Source organism: Cetorhinus maximus, chromosome 17, assembly GCF_964194155.1.
Source record: "Cetorhinus maximus chromosome 17, sCetMax3.hap1.1, whole genome shotgun sequence".
In the NCBI taxonomy this organism is placed as follows: Eukaryota; Metazoa; Chordata; class Chondrichthyes; order Lamniformes; family Cetorhinidae; genus Cetorhinus; species Cetorhinus maximus.
In genome coordinates this window covers 12,267,377-12,288,252 of record NC_135895.1, presented here as the reverse complement: position 1 = coordinate 12,288,252, position 20,876 = coordinate 12,267,377, and the positions used below count along the sequence as shown (strand labels likewise).

Sequence of the window (20,876 nt, the reverse complement as noted above, 5' to 3'; positions counted from 1 at the left end):
ATAGGGACCCTCTATAAGTTCCTCAGGCTGTGTCCTAGGCCCAACCATCTTCAGATACTTCATCAATGACCTTCCTTCCGTCATAAGATCAGAAGTGGGGTTGTTCGCTGATGATTGCACAATGTTCAGCACCATTTGCAACTCCTCAGATACTGATGCAGTCCATGTCCAAATGCAGCAAGGCCTGGACAATATCCAGGCTTGGGCTGACAAGTGGCAAGTAACATTTGTGCCATACAAGTGCCAGGCAATGACCATCTCCAACAAGAAAGAACCTAACCATCGCCTCTTGACATTAAATAGCATTACTATTAACATCCTGGGGGTTATCATTGACTAGAAACTGAACTGGACTAGCCATATAAATACTGGGGCTACAAGAGCAAGTCAGAGGCTAGGAATCCTGCAATGAGTAACTCACCTCCTGACTCCCCAAAGCCTGTCCACCATCTACAAGGCACAAGTCAGGAGTGTGATGGAATACTCTCCACTTGCCTGGATGAGTGCAGCTCCCACAACACTCAAGAAGCTTGACACCATCCAGGACAAAGCAGCCCGCTTGATTGGCACCACATCCACAAACATTCACTCCCTCCACTATCGACACACAGTAGCAGCAGTGTGTACCATCTACAAGATGCACTGCAGAAACTCACCAAGGCTCCTTAGACAGCACCTTCCAAACCCATGACCACTACCATCTAGAAGGACAAGGGCAGCAGATAGATGGGAACATCACCACCTAGAAGTTCCCCTCCAAGACACTCACCATCCTGACTTGGAAATATATCGCCGTCCCTTCACTGTCACTGGGTCAAGATCCTGGAATTCCCTCCCTAACAGCACTGTGGGTGTACCTACACCACATGTACTGTAGCGGTCCAGGAAGGCAGCTCACCACCACCTTCTCAAGGGCAACTCGGGATGGACAATAAATGCTGGCCCAGCCAGTGAAGCCCACATACCTTGAATGAATTAAAAAAATTAACACTGCCCCTGGGAGCCCCCTATTAATATTTGAACACACCCCTGGGACACCCATGCAAACATTGACACACTCTGTTTGTGAGCTGAATAAGGAGAACTATTTTGATGAGGATATCAGTTCATTGGCTGTACTTGGGTTTGCCAGAACCTGACCAAATATAATTGCTTTACTGTGAGAAACAGAATTCCTTGAGTGGCAGTGTTGTTTTACATAGTATATTTTGGTTGTACAATACAGTAACCAGAAACAGGTGACGGGATGTCAAGTTCAATTGAAATCTGATCCATGTACTCACTGAATATAGACACATCTGTCCAGATTTCAGAAGCTTAACGAAGCACAGTGTATTTCAAAACCATGACTAATTTAAATGAGGCCCACAGGAAATATGCACCCAGTTTGATTTCAGTCAATACATCGAAGACAATTCCGAAGATGGATCAAGACGATTGAGCTCATTTACATTTAATGGCCCAATCTCGGGCATCAGTAAGAGCCACAGAATTTCAAAGTGTGATCCCTGGAACCTCAAACTTGGCACACTCCAGAAGCCCCCCTCTAGATAGTGTCACATTCCTGGAGACCACCCCACCCGCCTTTTTTCTTTATTCTTTCCTGGGATGTGGGATGTCACTGGCAAGGCCAGCATTTGTTGCTCATCCCTAATTGCCCTTGAACTGACTAGCTTGCTAATTCATTTCAGAGGGCAGTTAAGAGTCAACCACATTGCTGTGGGTCTGGAGTCACATGTACAGCAGACCAGGCAAGGATGGCAGATTTCCTCCCCTAAAGGGCATGAGTGAACCAGATGGGTTTTTACATCAATCGATGATAGCTTCATGGCCACCATTACTGAGACTAGCTTTCAATTCCAGATTTTATTAATTGAATTTAAATTCCACCAGCTGCTGTGGTGGGATTTGAACCGGTGTCCCCAGAGCATTCGCCTGGGTCCCTGAATTATTAGTCCAATGACGTTACCACCCATAGCACACCCTCCCCAGACTAATTTGTGGAAAGCAGATCCAAAGGAAGCCATTGCAGAAAACACCTTTTCATTAGTACATGGCCATGATGGGCTAGTAAGTCGACAAATATGGAAGGCAGGAGAAAACCAATGGGAGACAGACAGAATGCAGTGAGCTCATACATTTCCTGGAATCTCCCCTTGCCAATGCCTGAGGGTCCAGGGATCACATTTGAAAGGTCTTATTGGATCATTAAGTGGAACAAGCACAAGGATCTCAATGCGCGCTATCGTCTAAGTGTCTCCATCACGTCTTCAGTGCGACGAGTTGAAATCCAACTGGGCGCACATTTCCTGTGAGCCTCACTTAAATTATCCAAGGTTTCAAAACAACACTGTGCTTCACTGAGCTTCTGAAATCAGGACAGATGTGTCCGCATTTAGTACCAGAGGAAAGAAATACATGGGTCAACTTTCAGTTGAACCTGACATCCCATCACCTGCTTCTGGTTACTGCATTGTACATAGAGGAAACAGTATCTGAAACAAAACTGCCACTCATGGAATTCTGCTGCTCCCAGTGGACCAATTATATTTGGTAGGCTACTTGCAAACCACAGTGCAGCCTCTTAAAAAGAAAAAAAACAACTTGCATTTATATAGAGCCTTTCACAGCCTTAGGATTTCCCAAAGCACTTTACAACCGATGAAATACTTTTTAAAGTGTGGTCACTGCTGTGTTGCTGGGAAAGCAGCAACTAATTTACACACAGCAAACTCCCACAAACAATAATGTGATAATGACAGATAATCCATTTTGGTCAAGCGATAAATATTGACTATAGTATGATCCTGTTAAGACCCGTTAACGTTTGAAGAGGAGACACGAACTCCCAGCAATTAGCCGACAAGACTAGGCCGCTAGCTTCCACAATTTTAAACAAAAACAAACTTTATCGTATAGAAAGATAAATTAGACAAAGCAAAGCACCACTAACTTAACACTATAGCTTATAGAGACTTATGCTATAAACTCAGTTCTACTTTTTACTTCCCCCAAGAGTTCCCTTATCCTACGAAATCACTCACTTGTCCTGGGAACAACTCAAAGGTATGCCACAGCCCTCCAGAATTCACTTGAATTCTTCTCAGTGTTCCAGCTGTTCTCCAAGATAAGATTCTGTGGGGATTCTTCCTTTAGTTTTTTTGGAAACGCGATCCTCCACCTTTTCTTTACAGGCCTCATGTCTATGGATGACTCTGCTCCTTGTTCAGGTTGCCAGCAAATACCCAATTGTCTTTCCACAGCTTTCTAAGCTACTTCTGCTGAGCTTTCTGCCGCAAGGTTCTTTGAGGACTACTGTAGCTTTCTTCAACTAGCTGCAAGTTTGAGCATATCTCTCAGCTGCTTTTCCCTCATAAAATCCAAACTGAGATTGAGCCCCTATCCACATTCCACATGGAGAATGATGAAGTTAGTATTTTCTATGCTTGAAGGGTAGGCCTAACTGACTATCATCTCCTGTCGGGTACCTCAATCTGGTGAGATGCAGTCTTCACCAAAGCAGAGCTATGACTGTCTCAGTCTGTTCCCCAAATTGAACTGCTTCTGTCATCAAACACACACAGATAAATTAAACAAAGGAACCTTCTAACCAAGACGAGTAACCACTAACTCTATGGCAATGTGGCATGCTTTGGAATGGTTCCAACAGAAATGTAAACAAGTTATTTTACCTTCAACACAACTCTTTGATTCTATAACCCATATGAATAATTTAAATTGCCAATGAAGTTCTACAAATCCCTCTTCCAGAATTGCTGGCCCTATGAAAGAATTCTCTTGTTTACAACCTGGCTTTACCTTCCTTTGATCAGGGAACCACATACATAATTTAATTTTTAAAAAAGTAAGTGTGAACCTTCTGGCTCCATTACAAGTGCATAGATGGTTCATTCATTGTTCAGGTTTTACACTTCTACCTCTGACCTTGTAAGGTAAAGATAGGTTGGCTCTTAACTATAATTAACTCCAAGTGTGTTCATAGTGCTTTCACTTGAGATGCCTACCAGTTTCTTAACCAGATGGCCACACTTATCTATAGTTAAAAATTTAATTCCTAAGACTAAAAGTTATATTCTAAAACATATGAATTATGACCTAATTGGCAACAACCAGGATGCCAGAGAAACCTCTGCTGATCACCTTTGAAATAGTGCTTTGGGCTCTTGTATGTCCACCTACAAGAGCTGATGGAGTCTTGGTATAACGCCTCATCCAAAAGATGGTGCCTCCTCCGATAGTGCAGCAGTCCCTCAGTACTGCACTGGGAGTGTCAGCATGGGTTATTATACTCAAGTCTCTTCAGTGGGACTTGAGATCACAACCTCCTGATTCAAAAGTGAGAGTTTGAACTGATATCTTTAATCGAAATAGGACTGTCTATGGCCCACAAGTGAATTGACTGGTTCAGCTGGACACAGTGCTAGAGTTTCCAGTGAGAGATCCATGGTGGAAGGGGGCTGACCATTTTCCTATGAACCACTGACTTTCATTGGGTCTCAGATGGCTCAATTTTAAGATTCTCATCTTGTGTAAAAATCGCTGCTTGACCTGACCCCACTCTATCCTCTTTAACCTCCTCCAACCCTACACTCCTTTATGATCTCTGTATTTCCCCCAGTTCTGGCCTGTCTGTACTTTCTTTACTATTACCAGCCATGCCTTGAGCTGCTGAGGCCCTAAGCTGTAAGCTCTGGAATTCCCTCCCTAAGCCTCGTTTGGCCATCTGTCCTAACGTCTCCTTCTTTGGCTTAGTGTCAATTTGTCTGATAATACTTCCATGAAGTAGCATGGGGTGTTTTATTACATTAAAGGTGCTATATAAATGCAGGCCGTTGTTGTTCATAAACTTTGAACATAAGGAATCAAATGTCAAGCAATCGCCAGAGTGTGTGATGCGTCAAACAGCGTCGAGTCCAAAGCAAGGCATTGATGTGGAACATAAAATAAAGTTGATATTAAACAGTAACTGTCAGAGATAGCAAATGTCCTATGGCAAAAGTGCGCTAATGCTGTTTTTGCTCTATGACGGAAAGGCCTTGTGTTTGTATAGCATTTTTCGTGACCTTAAGTTGTCCCAAAACGCTTTATAAGTAATGAAGTGATTTTTGAAGCATAGTCATTGTTGTAATAGAGAAAACCCAGCAGTCAATTTTTTCACAACAAGGTATCACAAACAGCTCTGTGATAGTGCTCTACCCCCCAGGGTGAATTTGGAGGTAGGAAGGACATTTAATCAGGTGGGATGGTGCTGGGTGGGGGACTCTGCCACCTTCCCGCCTCTACCCTGATTAAGTCTGTGGCAGGAGGGCTTGCGGGCGGCCTACCTGCCCCGCCACCAGTTGAGGCCCTTAATGGGCAACTAATGCCCAATTTAGGGCCTCTTCCCACTGTCAGGGGTGGGCAGGTCTGTTGCCACACGGGGAGCACGTCAAGCCTGTGCGGCACAGTGCGTTGGCGAAGAATCCGGCGTAGGGATGCCCTTGCTGCTGACCCCCCACCAACCCCGCAACCCTCACCCTGTGTGAAGCCCCTCCCACCAACACTTACTTGTGGCCTGGGTTGCTCCATGATCCTGGGTTTCCAGTGGTTGTATTTCCTGCAGCAACCACAGCCTTCCCGATGGCGCTGCTGAGCAAAAGAACCGTTGGCCTCTGATCTGCCAGCCCTTTAATACCCCCGCACCCCCTCCCAGAAGGTTTTGTTACCTATAAAAGAAAAATTATTTGAATCCATAAAAGCTGCAGGGCTAGGGCTGTAGGGAAAGAGCAGGGCAGGTAGGACTTTCAAAGAGTTGGCACAGGTACAATGGGCTGAGTGGTCCCCTTCTCTGCTATAAGATTCAATAAATTCCTGGTTCAAGAACATAATTAACACTTTCCCCCTAAAAATGTAGTTTAGAAGAGTAAGAGGCGGCTTATTAAATCATATAAGATCCTGAGGGATCTTGACAAAGTGGATGTGGAAAGGATGTTTTCTCTTGTGGGAGAGCCTAGAACCAGGGGCCACTGTTTAAGAATAACAGGTCGCACAGTTAAGACAGAACCAAGGAGAAATTTTTTCTCCCAGAGGGTCATACGTCTTTGGAACTCTCTTTCTCAAAAGCGGAGTCTTTTTGAACATTCTTAAGCCAGAGCTAGATAGATTCTTGATAAGCAAGGAGGGGTGAAAGTTTATCGGGGTTAGGTGGGAATGTGGAGTTGAGGTTACAATCAGGTCAGCCATGATCTTACTGAATAGCAGGGCAGGCTCGAGGGGCCGAGTGGCCTACTCCTGCTCCTAATTCGAATGCTTGTGTGTATGTGAAAGGCGGCATTTTTAGGCAAAAGAGGAAGGAGAAGGCTGAAGGTGGTGACCTGATGGAGTTCTTTTAAAGTATTCGGGGACTCCAAAGGGTGGATGTCGAGGAGATTTTTATGCTGGTTTGTTAGATCGTATCTAGAGGTCATAAATATAAGATATTCGCCAGCATATCCGATAGGGAAGTCAGGAGAAGCTTCTTTATTCCAGAGCGGGATTAGAATGTGGAACTTTGTGCCACAGGAGTCGACGAGGTGAATTACACGGAGGCATTTAAAGGGAAGCTAGGCGAGGGGAAGAGGAGAAAAAAGGAGGAAAGAATAAAAGGATATGTTGGTGGGGTTAGATGAAGAGGGGATGGGAATGTAGGAACATAAGAAATAGGAGCAGGAGTAGGCCCCTCGAGCCTGCTCCGCCATTCAATTCGATCATGGCTGATCATCTCCCTCAACGCCATTTTCCCGCATCATCTCCATATCCCTTGATGACTTTACCATCTAGAAAAATGGATGAGCTTGTGTGGAAAATAAGCGTCAGCATCGAGCTGAAAGTTTGTGTGTTGTAAATATTTCATCGCCATGTCACCAACAACAAGCTTGCATTTATAAAGCGCCTTTAATGTGAAAAAGCTGCTTCACAGGAACGCTATCAAACAAAACTTGACGCCGAGCCCCCTAAAGAGATATTGGGACAGATGACCCAAAGCTTAGTCGAAGAGGTAGGTTTTAAGAAACAGCAAAGGGAGAGAGAGAGAGAGAAAGAGGGGTGGAGACATGACGAGTTTTAAGGAGAGAATCCCAGAGCTCAGGGCCACAGGAAGCTAAAGGCACGGCTGCCAATGAGGGAGCAATTAAAATCACACTGCAGTCAAGACAGAGAATCTGGCTCTCAGTGATAAGCAGGCAAGGCGTCAGACGTGCAACCCCGCACATTCCAGCCATCACACTTAACTCTGTCCTCTGTTGCTCTTGGTGTCTGACTGGTAGCAGAAAGAGAAAACGGTGCTTTAACTTTTAAAATAAAAACGTGCAAAGCTCTTTGGAGAGAATAGGCTGTCACTGACAGCTGGCGCTATACAAACCTCCCTCATTTTATACTAAATAAAATGTAAATTAATCGCAGCTGGAATTGCTTTTCGCAATAAGGTTCCTGTCCCGTAAAACTGTTTGAAAGCTGACAGAAGAAAGTTACGTAATTGGAAATGGAAGTTTAAATAAACGAGTGGGCTGTTACTTCCAATTAATCAATGGCTCTGACAGAGCTTTCAAACAGTTCCTGTTATTACTGCAGAGAAATAAACCATTTAAACCATGAGATAATCCAAATCGACAAAGCATCCTACGTGACAAATAAAGTTTCCACTGTTGTTATGATCTGGAACGCCGCTGCCTGAAAGGACAGTGGAAGTCGATTCAGTAGTGACTTTCAAAAGGGAATTAGTAAAATACTTAAAAAAGGAAAAATTGCAGGCTTGTGGGGCAAAAAACAGGTGAGTGATTGAATAGATTTTTCAGAGACAAAATATGATATTGCCCCCTTTTATGTCTTGGGTAAATGAGTTCATTGGCCAACCGAACTCTAACTGCACACCTTCCTATGTTCTCTTCAGCTGCTGCCTGCAATCAATAACAGGGAGAGGCTGATGTAAGAATAAACAACGATGGTTTATTGAGGTATAGGGCAGAGCACCAGATCATACGTGCTCACTCAGAAACCTCCAGAACTAGACTTAGAGTTCCCAGTTGCCCGCGCTGTACTGTGATTCGTCAGTGCTGTCACATGGTCTTCTTAATGCTTGCATTCTCTTAAAGGGACAGGGTACCTCACTTTACCACATCCCTCTCCCTTTACTTAAAAGCACAGCTAACAAGCTTAAAACGCATTAACTTTTTACACAATAATTATTTACAGGTCAAGTCTCTCCGGAAGCTTTCTTTGACAGGTTGAACATCGTAGCCCAACAACCTCGGCTGGTGTTTCCGAGACCTCCTTTTCAGGGGACAGTTGTCCACTCGGTTCCTCAGTGGAAATTGGCAGGTTTGTCTCCCCGAGCCCCCTCGGGTCCCACAGGCTCCACCGGTGCTTCCAAATCGTGTGACTTGTCCTCTACATGCGGCACAAACTCAAGATGAAGACTGCATTTCTTCTTGTGGGACTGGTGTTCTTTTGCGGCTCCACGAGTCGTCTAATTATCCGGCCGTTTACCGATACATTATAGAAGATGGGTCCAGTTACTGCACTCACCTCGCCTAACAGCCAATTCGGTCCATCTCCAAAGTTCTTCGCAAGGACCGCATCTCCCACCATGAAAGTTCTTCCGTGACCATGACCATCGTGCCTGGTCTTCTGCACCTCTTGGCTTTTCTCCACCCTACCCTCTAAATTCGGCCGGGTAAGGGTCAGGCGGGTGTGGAGATGTCTCTTCTTTAGTAGTTCTGCAGGGGAAATGCCGGTCGGCGTGTGTGGTGTAGTCCGGTGTATGAACAAGAACCGGGACAATCTCGTGCCGATGGAATCCCCTTCCATCCCGGATTTAAAGGTTTGGACTGCCCGCTCGGCCATGCTGTTCAATGCTGGGTGGTAGGGTGAGGTTTTGATATGGGTAATGCCGTTAGGGGTCGTGAACCTGTGGAACTCCCCTCTGGTGAAAGTGGTCCTGTTGTTGGACACAAGGAACTGCGGCAACCCATACACTGCAAAACCCTGCCGCAAACGGTCAGTGGTGGCAGCCGATGTGTATGACCGGACTTTATAGACGTCCATCCATTTGGAGTGGGAGTCAATCAGTCAGAGGATCATTGTGCCCAAGAAAGGCGCCAAGTAATTGACGTGGTGGGGCAACCATGGCCGCCCGGGCCATTCCCATGGGTGCAATGGAGCTAAGGGGTTGGGGGGGAGGGTGGGGGGTTGGTGGGGGGGGGGGGGGTGGAGGTGGGGGGTAACTTTTGCACCTGTTGGCTTTGAGGACAGCTTTTGACCAGGGTTTCTATATCCAAGTCCATGTCTGGCCACCACAAATAGCTGTGTGTGAGCATCTTCATTCTGCTAATGGCCAGGTGAGCGTTGTGTAGCTCGGCTAATATTGGCCTTTGGCCCCCCGGGGACACGATAACCCTGCTCCCCAGAGTAATTTGCCCTCTTGGCAGGAGAGTTCATATTTGCGATCAGGATAGGGCTTCATTGCCTCGGATTTAGATTCACCTGACCATCCATTCAAGACCTGCCCCCAGACGTTAGACAATAGTGGGTCCTGGCTTGTCCACTCAGGGATTTCTCTGGCCTGAACAGGGGAGGAATCCAGAAAATTTAGCACTAAGACCAGTTCCTGGAGAATCGGAGCCTCCCTGTTATTAGCTGGCAGGGGAAGGCGGCTTAGTGTGTCGGCATGTGCGATTTGAGTTCCCGAATGGTGAACAAAAGTCTATTCGTAGGCAGCTAATATTAGTGCCCATCTCTGGCTGTGAGCCGGTGAGATAGGTGGTATCGCTTTGTCTTCTCCAAATAATCCCAGTAGGGGTTTGTGGTCAGTTATAATATGGAAATGGCAACCGTGGAAATATTGATCAAACTTCCAGACCCCAAATGCTTTTCAATCTGGGAATATCGTCACTCTGTGACACTGGGTGCGAGATGTATAACCAATGGGTCGTTCAGAGCCATCCACCATCCAATGTGAAAGGACAGCCCCTATTCCATAGGGGGATGCATCACATGTTAAAATTAATTCCTTCTTGGAGTCAAACTGAACCAACAAGGCCGACGATCTTAACAATCATTTCACTTTCACACCCTCCGACCCTAGGCCAGAGGAAGGCACACATTTGTGTAGTGAGTGGAAACTCCAGATCCATTCACAAGAGGTGAGCAATGGAAAATTCTCAACTAAGGTGTCTGAATGTTTCAAGAGTGCCTTGAAGTATTGTTTCATTTTGTCACAGAGTTGAATGATACTGCATTCGACTGAAAGAAGGACTTGCATTTATATAGCACCTTTCACAGCCTCAGGACATCCCAAAGCATTTTTAAGTGCCTTGTTAAGTGAAGTTGTAATGTAGGAAATAAAGGAGCTAATTCGTGCACAGCAAGTTCCCACAAACAACAATATGATAAGAACTAGGTAACCTGGTTTAGTGATGTTGGTTGAAGGATAAATATATTGGCCAAAACACTGGGATAAATCTCCTCATTTTCAAATGATACCATGGGGATTTTTCACATCTCTTGAGAGGGCAGACGGGGCCTTGGTTTAACGTCTTGTGTGACAGTGGAGCACTCCCTCGGTACTACACCGAGGTGACAGTCTAGATTTTATGCTCAAAGTCTCAGGAGGACTGTGAACTCATAACCCCCTGACCCAGCAGTGACAGAGTTTCCAACACAGCCTCGGATGACACTTAACCTACTCCTCTTGATTCCTAGTTGTGGTTTGTTCTATGAGAAGTTAAAAAAAGAATCTGACGGTTTACCTTTTTATCCCTATGCTCCCAACAGCTCGCAGAACACAGAGACCATCGAGGCAGCACTTACGGCCTGGGGTCATGGTGTCATCTGCCACTTTATGAAGAAGCGATGCATTTGGCAGAAGACGGGAAAGTATTTTGCCGGGTACTGAGGTAAGTAAATCTCTAACGCTGGTTAATCTGCAGAGATAATAACCCCCGATAATAACCCCCAAAAATAGGTGTGTAGGTTGTGATGCACAATTAACCCAGGCACATTGATAAAAACAAAAAACTGCGGATGCTGGAAATCCAAAACAAAAACACCTGGAAAAACTCAGCAGGTCTGGCAGCATCGGCGGAGAAGAGCAAAGTTGACGTTTCGAGTCCTTAATTTATATAGATTTTTCTTTTCCCACCTATTTCCATTATTTTAAATGTATTCCACCCATCGCTTATTTCACCCCACCCCCACTAGAGCTACCTTGCTTGTCCTGCTCGCCACTCTTAATTAGCACATTCTTTTAGATAATATCACCACCTTCAACATCTCTTTGTTCTTTTGTCTGTGACATCTTTTGGTTATCTCCTCCTATCACTGCTTGCTTGTCCCAACCCGCCCCCCCCCACCCACCTTAAACCAGCTTATATTTCACCCCTTTCCTGATTCTATTTAGTTCTGTTGAAGGGTCATGAGGACTCGAAACGTCAACTTTGCTCTTCTCCGCCGATGCTGCCAGACCTGCTGAGTTTTTCCAGGTATTTCTGTTTTTGTAACCCAGGCACATTGATTGATGCAGGTAGCACACTAACTTGGTGCTGTCTGCTCAGTAGAACGATTGCTGCAGGCAGCCAGTACTAACCACACTGTTCATTGGCTGTATGATCAACAGGGGGTCCAAAATCGTAATGCCTAGCAGTACGTCATGATAGCCTGCGCCTCTGGAAGGGGAGGTTCACTGTGGCTGGAGCAGGTGCTGGCAGTTGTGCTAGGGCGTCTCTGAAGGAGTGGCAGGGACCCCATGGAGCAGGAACCTGCGGTCCTCTCTCAGGAAGGCAGAATTCGTCCTCCTCCCATTCCACCGGTGCCCATGCTGTTGCCCGACAGCCAGTCAGCCCCAGTCCGCTCCCACCAGGGCTGACAGGGGGCCCCCTCAAGGCCCAGAGCTGCACGAGGTCATCCTGCAGCCTCCACCAATGAAAATCAGCAGCCTTCCACTAGCCGCTGGGGTAGCGATGTGCAGAGGCGCTCGGACAGGCAGAGGCACACGGAGGGCCTGTCCCAAGGGAACGCACAGAGCGATGAGTTTGTGTTTGTACGCAGCGTGGCACGGTTCCCTATGTAAAGTTGGCACGAAATGCTTATTTTACAGCTGCTTTTATTTCGCATTGTAACTGAAACGGCAGCGTGTCAGTGACAAGAGGAAAGAAAAGCGGCAGAATTTTGCTAAGACCTGCGGAGGTGGGACCGGGAGGGGGTCCATTTCGGACCTGGAAAGGTCGTTGGCAGGTCGGCACATTCCCGCCTTTTCACAACCTTGCTGGAGGCTGGCGAGCGACAGACGTTGCCTGGCACTGGTGGGCGGGTAACTTATTAGTTACAGTTAAATGGCCATTTGGGTCCAGGTTGGGGATGTCACCAGGATCTTACCAGCGGTGGGTGGGCCCCACGCTGAAAGCAAAGCCCTGCAGGTCGTGGGAGGTAGCCTCCTGGCAGCAGGCCAGGGGGGCCAATGAGGCCATTTTTATTTACCCCCCCTTCTCTCCTGCCACAGGGCCGCACGCCATCTTGTGGGCGGGGTCTCCCTTTGCAATGATGGCCTGGTAGCCGTGGCCACAAGTGATTCTAATAATTTCATACATCTTCAGGGGGTCACCTCCAACCTGAGGTGCCCTTGTATTTTCCTACCTGCTGCAGCAGCGCCCGCCTCTGCCGCTGGGTTTGCCAGCAGGACATCGCTGCGAGTCCTCCCATTGGCCCAGCTGGGTGCCTGGTCCACCCAATGCCCTTCGTTCGACGGGCTGCTGGCAGAGGCCTCATAATTGGCCGCCTCCCATAAGGTCACGCGAGTGGATTGCCAGGCTTCACCAGCAGGGTTAGGACCTGCTTTTGGCCCTGAGCTTAGAAAACCTTCAAAGGTAGTAAGATTCCACGTAAGGCGTGTAAGAGCGTTGGTAAATGGGGAATTTGAGTTGTGGAGACTGGTATCGCGCTCTCCCCATATAGCCCAGGCAGAAAGGGGCTGTCTCAGTTGGGGCCTCCCTTCATCTTCCTCTTGCTGCTTCTCCTCCCTCTTTCAGCAGCTTGTCCTGCTCTGTGTGGCCTCTGCTCATTCTCCTAGTCATGCTATATTCTAAGCATGAAACCTACTAGTGCACCCATATTTGGGAGAAGCTGGTTTGTGCAGAAACCTTAAAGTCAGGAGAAAGTCCTTCAGTAATTCCAAAGCCACTACCCATTGACTTGAAATAATTAGGAAAGCACCAAACACTTGTAAAAGCCAGAAGAACTCAACCAGTAAGTAATCATGAAGACTGGGTGTGGTAGGGATGGAGGCTAGTCTTAGTCTAGTGGAAGTGAATAGAATGTGTTAAGCGAGTTCTTGGTTGGATTTGAGGGATTGTAGCTGAGAAGGGGAATGGAATCAAAGGTTAGGGTTTAATTTCTGTTCATGGCTAGATTCGATCTTGGGCTGATTGTATCCTAACAGGTTCTGATAAAGCATGTTATCATAGGAGGATAGGAATAGGAGGAGGCCTTTTAGCCTCTTGAGCCTGGTCTGCCATTCAGTGGCCAATCTGTAACCTAACTCCATATCCCCACCATTGCCCCATATCCCTTAATACCTTTGGTTACCAGAAACCTACTAATCTCAGATGTAAAATTAACAATTGATCAATTATTGTTTGGGAAAGAACATTCCAAACTTTTAGCACCCTCTGTGTGTACAAATATTTCATAAGTTTATCCTTGAAAGGCCAGGCCCTAAAGTTAGGCCATGTACCCAAGTCCTTGACTTTCTAACCAGCAGAAATACTCTATCCGTTCTCCTTAACATGGTGAAAATTTAAATCAAATCACACCTTGATCTTCTACATTTCAGGGAATTTGTAATTTAGCCATTGGAGTCCAAGTATCATCCTGATAAATCCAAACTGCACTCCTTCTAAGACCAATATATCCTTCCAAAGGGGTGGTACTCATATAGTACTCCTGTGTTCCTGTGTTCTAACCAGGGCTTTGTATAGCTATATAAAGCATGATTTAATGGACATTCGCATTAATAGTCCTGTAACACAATCTTTTTTTTAATCTTTACTGAAGTTAATGGCTCTGTTATATTATTTCCACTATGTCCTGACTAATCAGCAGTACAAATGTCTAGTAGATAGCGAATGGCCTCAAACGGACAAGTGTTATACAATCCAGTTCTGTTCTTAAAGATCTTGGACGAAGATTATGAGTTCTTAGTATTTGTTTTCATCTTACGTTTTGTCCAAAAGGACCGAGTTGCTGGAATGTGTTGGGGACATTGATTTTCTGGCCAAGGTACACTGCGTGCGTCAAGCCTTCAAGGTAACATCATCGGAACTCAACTATCAATTCATACCTGAGGATGAGTATCTTTCTAAATCATGCTTTATAAATCACCGGTTAGGCCTCAGTTAGGGTATTGTGTCTAATTCTGCACACTACACTTTAGGAAGAATGCTGATGCCTCGGAGAGGGTGCAGGAGGTTTACTAGAATGGTACCAAGGATGAGGAACTTCAGCTATATTGAGGGACTAAAGTTGGGATTGTTCTTCTTAGCACCGAGAAGGGGAGATTTAATAGAGATGTTCAAAATTCTGAGGTGTTTCGATGGAGTAGAGGTGAGAAACTGTTTTACTGGAAGGGAGGTTGGTAAAAGCAAAATACTGCGGATGCTGAAAATCTGAGACAAAAACAGAAGATGCTGGAACAGCTCAGCAGGCCTGGCAGCATCTGTAGAGAGTGAGAAACAGAGTCCATATGACCCTTCTTCAGGGCTAAAGAGAAGCAGAAATGTGATGAAATTTATACTGTTTAAGGGGTGGAGCGGGTGAAGCTGGGTAGAAGACCAGGGTTGGTAACTGTGTACCTACACCACAGGGACTGCAGTGGTTCAAGAAGGCAGCTCACCACCACCACCTCAAGGGTAATTAGGGATGGGCAATAAATGCCGGCCGAGCCAGTGATGCCCACATCCAGTAAATGAATAAAAAAAACTAGAAGGTGCAGATTTGAGGTAATTGGCAAAAAAAAAACAGAGAGATGAGGAGAGTTTTTTTTAATGCAGTGAGTTATAATTTCCTAATGGCCTCTTTCTCTGGTTGAAGATTCTCAGGCTGGGTTATTACAAGGCTCCAGGGAGAGTGCTGGGAGCAGGGCGGTGGTTGGGGTGAGATGGTGGGGTGGGGGTGGGGGGGTGGGTGGTGAAGTAAAATCAGGTGGGATGGCAGCAGATGGTGTGCCCATCGCCTTCCTGCCATCGCTGTCATTTTACCAGCTGTGGGAAAGGTGGCAGGCAGCTCACATGCCCTTAAGCCAATTGAGGACCACTTCAGGGCCCATTCCCACTACTACCGGTATCTTACCAGTGGCACTTGGGCACTTTGCCATGTGGGGAGTCCGCCCGGAGTGGTTTGGAGGCTGCAGTGCTAACACTGAGCTGAACTCAAAAGAGAACAGGGAGCCTAAAGTCGCAGTGCTGCAGTAACACCATCGCTCAGAAATTGAAGTTTGAAACATACGTCTTGTCGTTATTTCACACTAATTTCTCTGCCTTTACAGGTAATTCTTTCTGACGTAACCAATAGAAGGTTTTTTGCTGAGGTGGGAAGGAAGATTTTGTCCGCAATTATGATGAAAGCGCACAAGGTATGTGTTCTAACTGATTTGTGTAGCTTTGCGAATCTGTTTCATGGTCATTGTCATCGCTTGTCATATTAAAATGAGTAATAGTGGAGACTATGAATAACTTGACAACTGTATTAACGTGAGAATGATTTTCTTCGGTGTTTATATCAGAGATTTTGGTACATAGTAGAACTTCAATTATTCACGTTCCCATTATCCAAGCTATTCCATTAACCATACTTTTCCATCTTCTGGAATACATCACCCATGCTCCCATTTTCCACACTTTTCCATCATCAGCAATCCCAACATCTATGCTGATCCATCACTGAACTCTCATTATCCAAACTACCACTACCCACCGTCATCCATTATCTGCATTGCCACTCTCTGTACACCCATTATCCACATTAACAAGATCCACATTCTCCCACAAACCACGCTCTTCAATTATCTGTACTCCTATAATCAGCGCTCTTCCATTATATGTGCTCCTAATATTCGCAAAACCTCTATTGTCACTCCCATTTTCCAAGCTTCCAGTCTCCACGGCTCTATTATCATCACTCCCGCTATCCACGTTCCCATTATCCATGTCCATCCTTTCTGATTATCTGTGCTCCTATTATCTGACTCACTCTTTTCCATCATCTGCGCTCTCCCATTTAATCCTGTCCCAGTATCTGCATTCCCATTCCCAGTGTGTATGCTCTCCCATTAGCCACATTCCATGATTCTCACTAATAATATTCTACTCCATTATCATCACTCCCATTATCCACGCTCCCATTATTCTCACCCCCTTTACATAACCTCCCATTATTCTTATGCCATTATCCATGCTTCTGATATCCATTATTTGCTACCACTTTCACACTATCAAAGCATTCCCGTTGTGTGTTCACCCATATCCCATGTTCCACTGCTGGCTGAAATGTCAAACAAGCCGACTGTTTTGTTCTGGATAGCGCCAAGCTTCTTGAGTGTTGCACCTATCTAGGCAAGTTGAGAATATTCCATCACAGCCTGACTTGTGCCTTGTGGGTGATGTACCAGCAGAACAAGGGCGATTGCAGACTGCAGAAATAATCCATTGGTGTAAATCAAGGTCTTTCCTATGTTCCATCTCGTTGTCAAAAAGAGGTCCCACCAACAGCAATGAGATGAATGGCCAGTGAATTTGGACCTTGGGTGGCGTTATTTGGCAGAGGAATGTTGGTTTGGACAAGTGGTGAGCTCTCTGCTCTCCAGATAATGCAATGGAATCCTGAGCAACAAAGCCTCAATTTTAAAATCCTCATCCTTGTTTTCAAATTCCTCCATGGCCTCGCCCTCCCTTTCCCTGTAAGCTCCTTCAGCCCTAGAGGCCTTTGAGATCTCTGCAGTCTTCCATTTCTGTCCACTTGCGCATCCCTGATCTTAATTACCCCACTATTGGCAGTGGTGCTTTCAGCTGCCTGGGCCCTAAGCCCCAAAATTCCCTCCCTAAACCTCACCCCCTCTCTACCTCTTTTAAGATGCTCATTAAAACCTACCTCTTTGGTCTAGTCTTTGGTCACATGTCCAAATATCTCCTCATGTGGCTGGGTGTCAAAAATGTCTTTATTGATATTGCTCTTGTTAAGTGCCTGGAGACGCTTTGCCACATCAAAGGTGCTACATAAATGAAAGTTGTTGTTATCTAAAACTGAACATCTGACAATGCAGCACTCCTTCAGTACTGGGCAGGAGTGTTAGCCCAGATTGTGAATTCAAGGTTTGGACTAGGGTCTGATTCCTCAATTTTCTACCCAAGATGCATGAGTGCTACTAAGCCACGGCTAAAAACCCTTTGCAAAACAACGAATGACATGAATTTGGCATAACTAAGCGGCAGAAAGATGATAAGCAAAATACTGCATGTGCTTGAAACCTGAACGAATGGAAAATGTAGGGTTCGCACCAGAAAGGTTAACTCATCTGTTCTCGTGACAGATGCTGACTGATCAGCAGTTTCTGTGTTAATTTTCTTCAACGAAAATTTCTAACCCACCAATTGGAAGGTGCATTAGGTTAATGTTATTCACAATCTTTTCAGAGGCATTGTAAAACTGAGTTTTCACAGGATCCCCAATATCAAGTTCTTGAGATATATTTTGACTGTGGAAGATATAGTAAATCAGGCAATAGCTAATCTGCAATCTGTTTTGCGTCTTCCCTGATTTTTTAAAAATTTCCATGGATTCCATTGGAGAGTTGCTCTGGCAGAGAGCCGGAACAGACATGACGGGTCAAATGGCCTCCTTCTGTGTGGTAACCATTCTGTGATTCAGTGATTCTGTAAAAACATGCTGGTGATTCACTATTGCCCACTTTACATGATCTCACAATGTCAAGGTGAGCAGCATTGTGTCCTCCTCCAGCTGTGTAAATCATCGGGGACTCCGCAAAACCTTCCCCAGAAGGGTGAAAAATATTGCGCAACTCAAAACGGCGAGGGCTAATTGAAACGTTTCCTCGATTTTTCTAGAATCCAAAAAGGTTTGAGGAGGTCTTTGAGGAGATGATGTACTTTCTGCAGCAAACTGACCACTGGGAGACAACCCAGCGAGAACTTGCGACACGAGGGGTGAGCCTGTATAAAGTAACGAAAAAGGGCTGGGAAGGGGGGAATTGCATAAACGTACCAAGTGTGTGATAGTCCAACCTGTACAAAATCCTGAGGGAACTTCTGGTTAAAATATAGCCCTGTGCACGGCTTTCATTTGTTCGATAAAAGTGGTATTTTGAACTGAATTTGGTGTATTTCTCATCAAGAAGGGTACCAGCAACAATTACCTCTACCACCTAAAAGGGCAAGGGCAGCAGCTGCAAGGGAACAACACCGCCTGCAAGTTCCCCTCCAAGCCACTCCACCATCCTGACTTGGAAATATATCGCCGTCCCTTCACTGTCGCTGAGTCAAAATCCTGGAACTTCCTCCCTAGCAGCACTGTGGGTGTACCTACACCACATGGACTGGTGCGGTTCAAGAAGGCAGCTCACCACCACCTTCTCAAGTGCAATTAGGGATGGCAATAGATGCTGGCCCAGTCAGCGACGCCCACATCCTGTGAAAGAATAAAAAAATGCGCACAGTGACAGGGTCATAAAGCCTACAATCCTTTACAGAAAAGCTGCCACTCATTAATAATATAAAACTATGTATGTATAGTATCTTATTTGCCTGTGACATTATGGTCAATTTTTAGTAAACAAGTTGCCAATAAGAATTAGGAGAGATTTCAGTAACTTTCCTTGCAAGGCCATCTAGTGACCAGAGCCTGCAACTACACTGTGACTGTTGACATAGCAAAGCTGAATTGCTGTTCGTTTCATATCTTTTACACACACACTTTTCTCCCCCTTTTTGAGAAATGGTGGGCAAGCATTGGCAGGATGATTATTAGCCTGTTGAGTCATGTTGTGAACACTTCCTCCAACACCAACAAGTCCTGGAGTGGGACTTGAAGCCAAAACTTCTGGTTTAGAGACTGGGATACTACCTACAGAGCCACAAGCAAAGGCAAATTGGAATTTACAATGGTAAATGTTGGCATAAAAGCAGAACCAACATTTATGAGGACAGGGAGAAAGGTTTGTGGACAGAGAACCCACATCCTACTGAAGGTATTTTTTAATAATGTGTGGGTAGCTACAAGTTAGAAAAGAGGAGTAGTAGGTAGGGTGCAAGATTTAAGAAAGACACTTCATTCTCCTTGTCCCACAAGAAAAGTTGTGGAAACCATTCTTCAAATATGAGTCTATAACAGCAGTGTGTTATTGTTCACTCAGGGATTCCAAGTTGCTGTGCAACCTGCACTTTTACAAGCATGTTGTAGTCTGGTGCTATGTGTAGTGATGGTAGAGGCTCCAGCTTTCTTTCCACCACTGACCAGGAAACTCTCCTGCTCTGCTCTTATGGCCTGCTGTTGGCATGTGTTGGAAGGATTTGCTGGTTGATAATCAACTTGTTTGGCCATGTTAGGAGGGCACTTTCCTTGGCTAACAAGTCTTGGGGTGGGACTTGAACCCAGAGCTTCTGGCTCAGAGGCAGGGACACTACCCACTGCACCACAAGACCTCCCCCTATAGTTGTGTCAACGAATCTTCCCCTGATGACCACATATTCACACTCTTCCAAAAGGGGTCTTTGGCTAGAGATCAGGAACAAGAGCCCAAGTTGATTTTCCATCCCTGTAACCCTGGGATACTGAAGCCAATTGACACACCTCAACTGCAGTCTGGCTTAGAACAGTTAAATGAACCTCTGGTCTATAGCTCAGAAGCTCACTGCCTTAGCTAGCTGAGACATCTGGGAAGCTAATTAAGAGCATGGATGTGTTGAATTGTTCAAAATTCTGCCACGGATCCACCAGCTTGGCCAGGAATAGAAGAGCTCTGAAAGAATATTCTAGAATTAGGCTACAACACAGTCTGTCCTCATGTATTCAGTTGATTGAACTTCGTCTTTTGCTACTTCTGAAACTCTGATGTAAGAACAAGCTGCCCTATTGCTTGGTCTGTGCTCCACTGAGTAAGCCTGCCTTTGAAGTGAGAATTTAATCCTGGGACTTCTCTACCTGTCCAGATGGACGTTATTGGCTTTGATCGGAAGGCAGGCAGACTGTCATTTTGGAAGGGGCAGGCCCAAAGTTGATCAAGGGTGTTTAAACCTGCCTTATGACTGTCCACATTTGACCAGTTTCATTGCGCAATGTGAGGGACCAGAGGCTGAGTGGGCTGTAACATGCTCTATTTCCAAATTTTGGATGAACCCATCATCTTGGAAGACATAATTTCTTTTTGAATTGGCCACAGGGCTTGATCCTTGAGATTAAGGCACATTAGAGAAATCCATTTTCAGACATTCCCTCATGTCATGATGGCCAGTACATTATGACCTGTATCGTATAATACATTTTTACACTTTTTTTGTATTTAAACAAATATGTTCAGTTTTTTCATCACACCACAAATAAACAATGCTTACATTTGATTGAGTGGCATAATGAGTTAGATCCTGACCTTTTATCTCTGGGAGCTGTGCACAATTGCAGCCTTGCTGTTGGAATGAATGCCTGCTTGCTTGTAAGGGTTTGACAGGAAGTAGGTTTGGATAGTTCTAGTCCAGTTCCTACTGGGCATGTGGCTAGAGCTCAAAATGGACAGGGGTCGTTTATCTCACTCAAAGAGGCCACAGAATGACCGGGAGAAGAAG

General features: G+C 45.5%; 1 protein-coding gene across 4 annotated transcripts in view; it reads left to right on the top strand.

Annotated features, from left to right (window-relative positions):
* Positions 1-20,876, top strand: part of miga1 (mitoguardin 1) — a 96,171-nt gene that overhangs the window by 61,796 nt on the left and 13,499 nt on the right. For all 4 annotated transcript variants that reach the window (XM_078560710.1, XM_078560711.1, XM_078560712.1 and 1 more), the window contains 4 exons: positions 10,810-10,931; positions 14,262-14,334; positions 15,572-15,658; positions 18,147-18,245. In XM_078560710.1, coding sequence (XP_078416836.1) covers positions 10,810-10,931; positions 14,262-14,334; positions 15,572-15,658; positions 18,147-18,245 — 381 coding nt within the window. The remainder of the gene's footprint in view (positions 1-10,809; positions 10,932-14,261; positions 14,335-15,571; positions 15,659-18,146; positions 18,246-20,876) is intronic.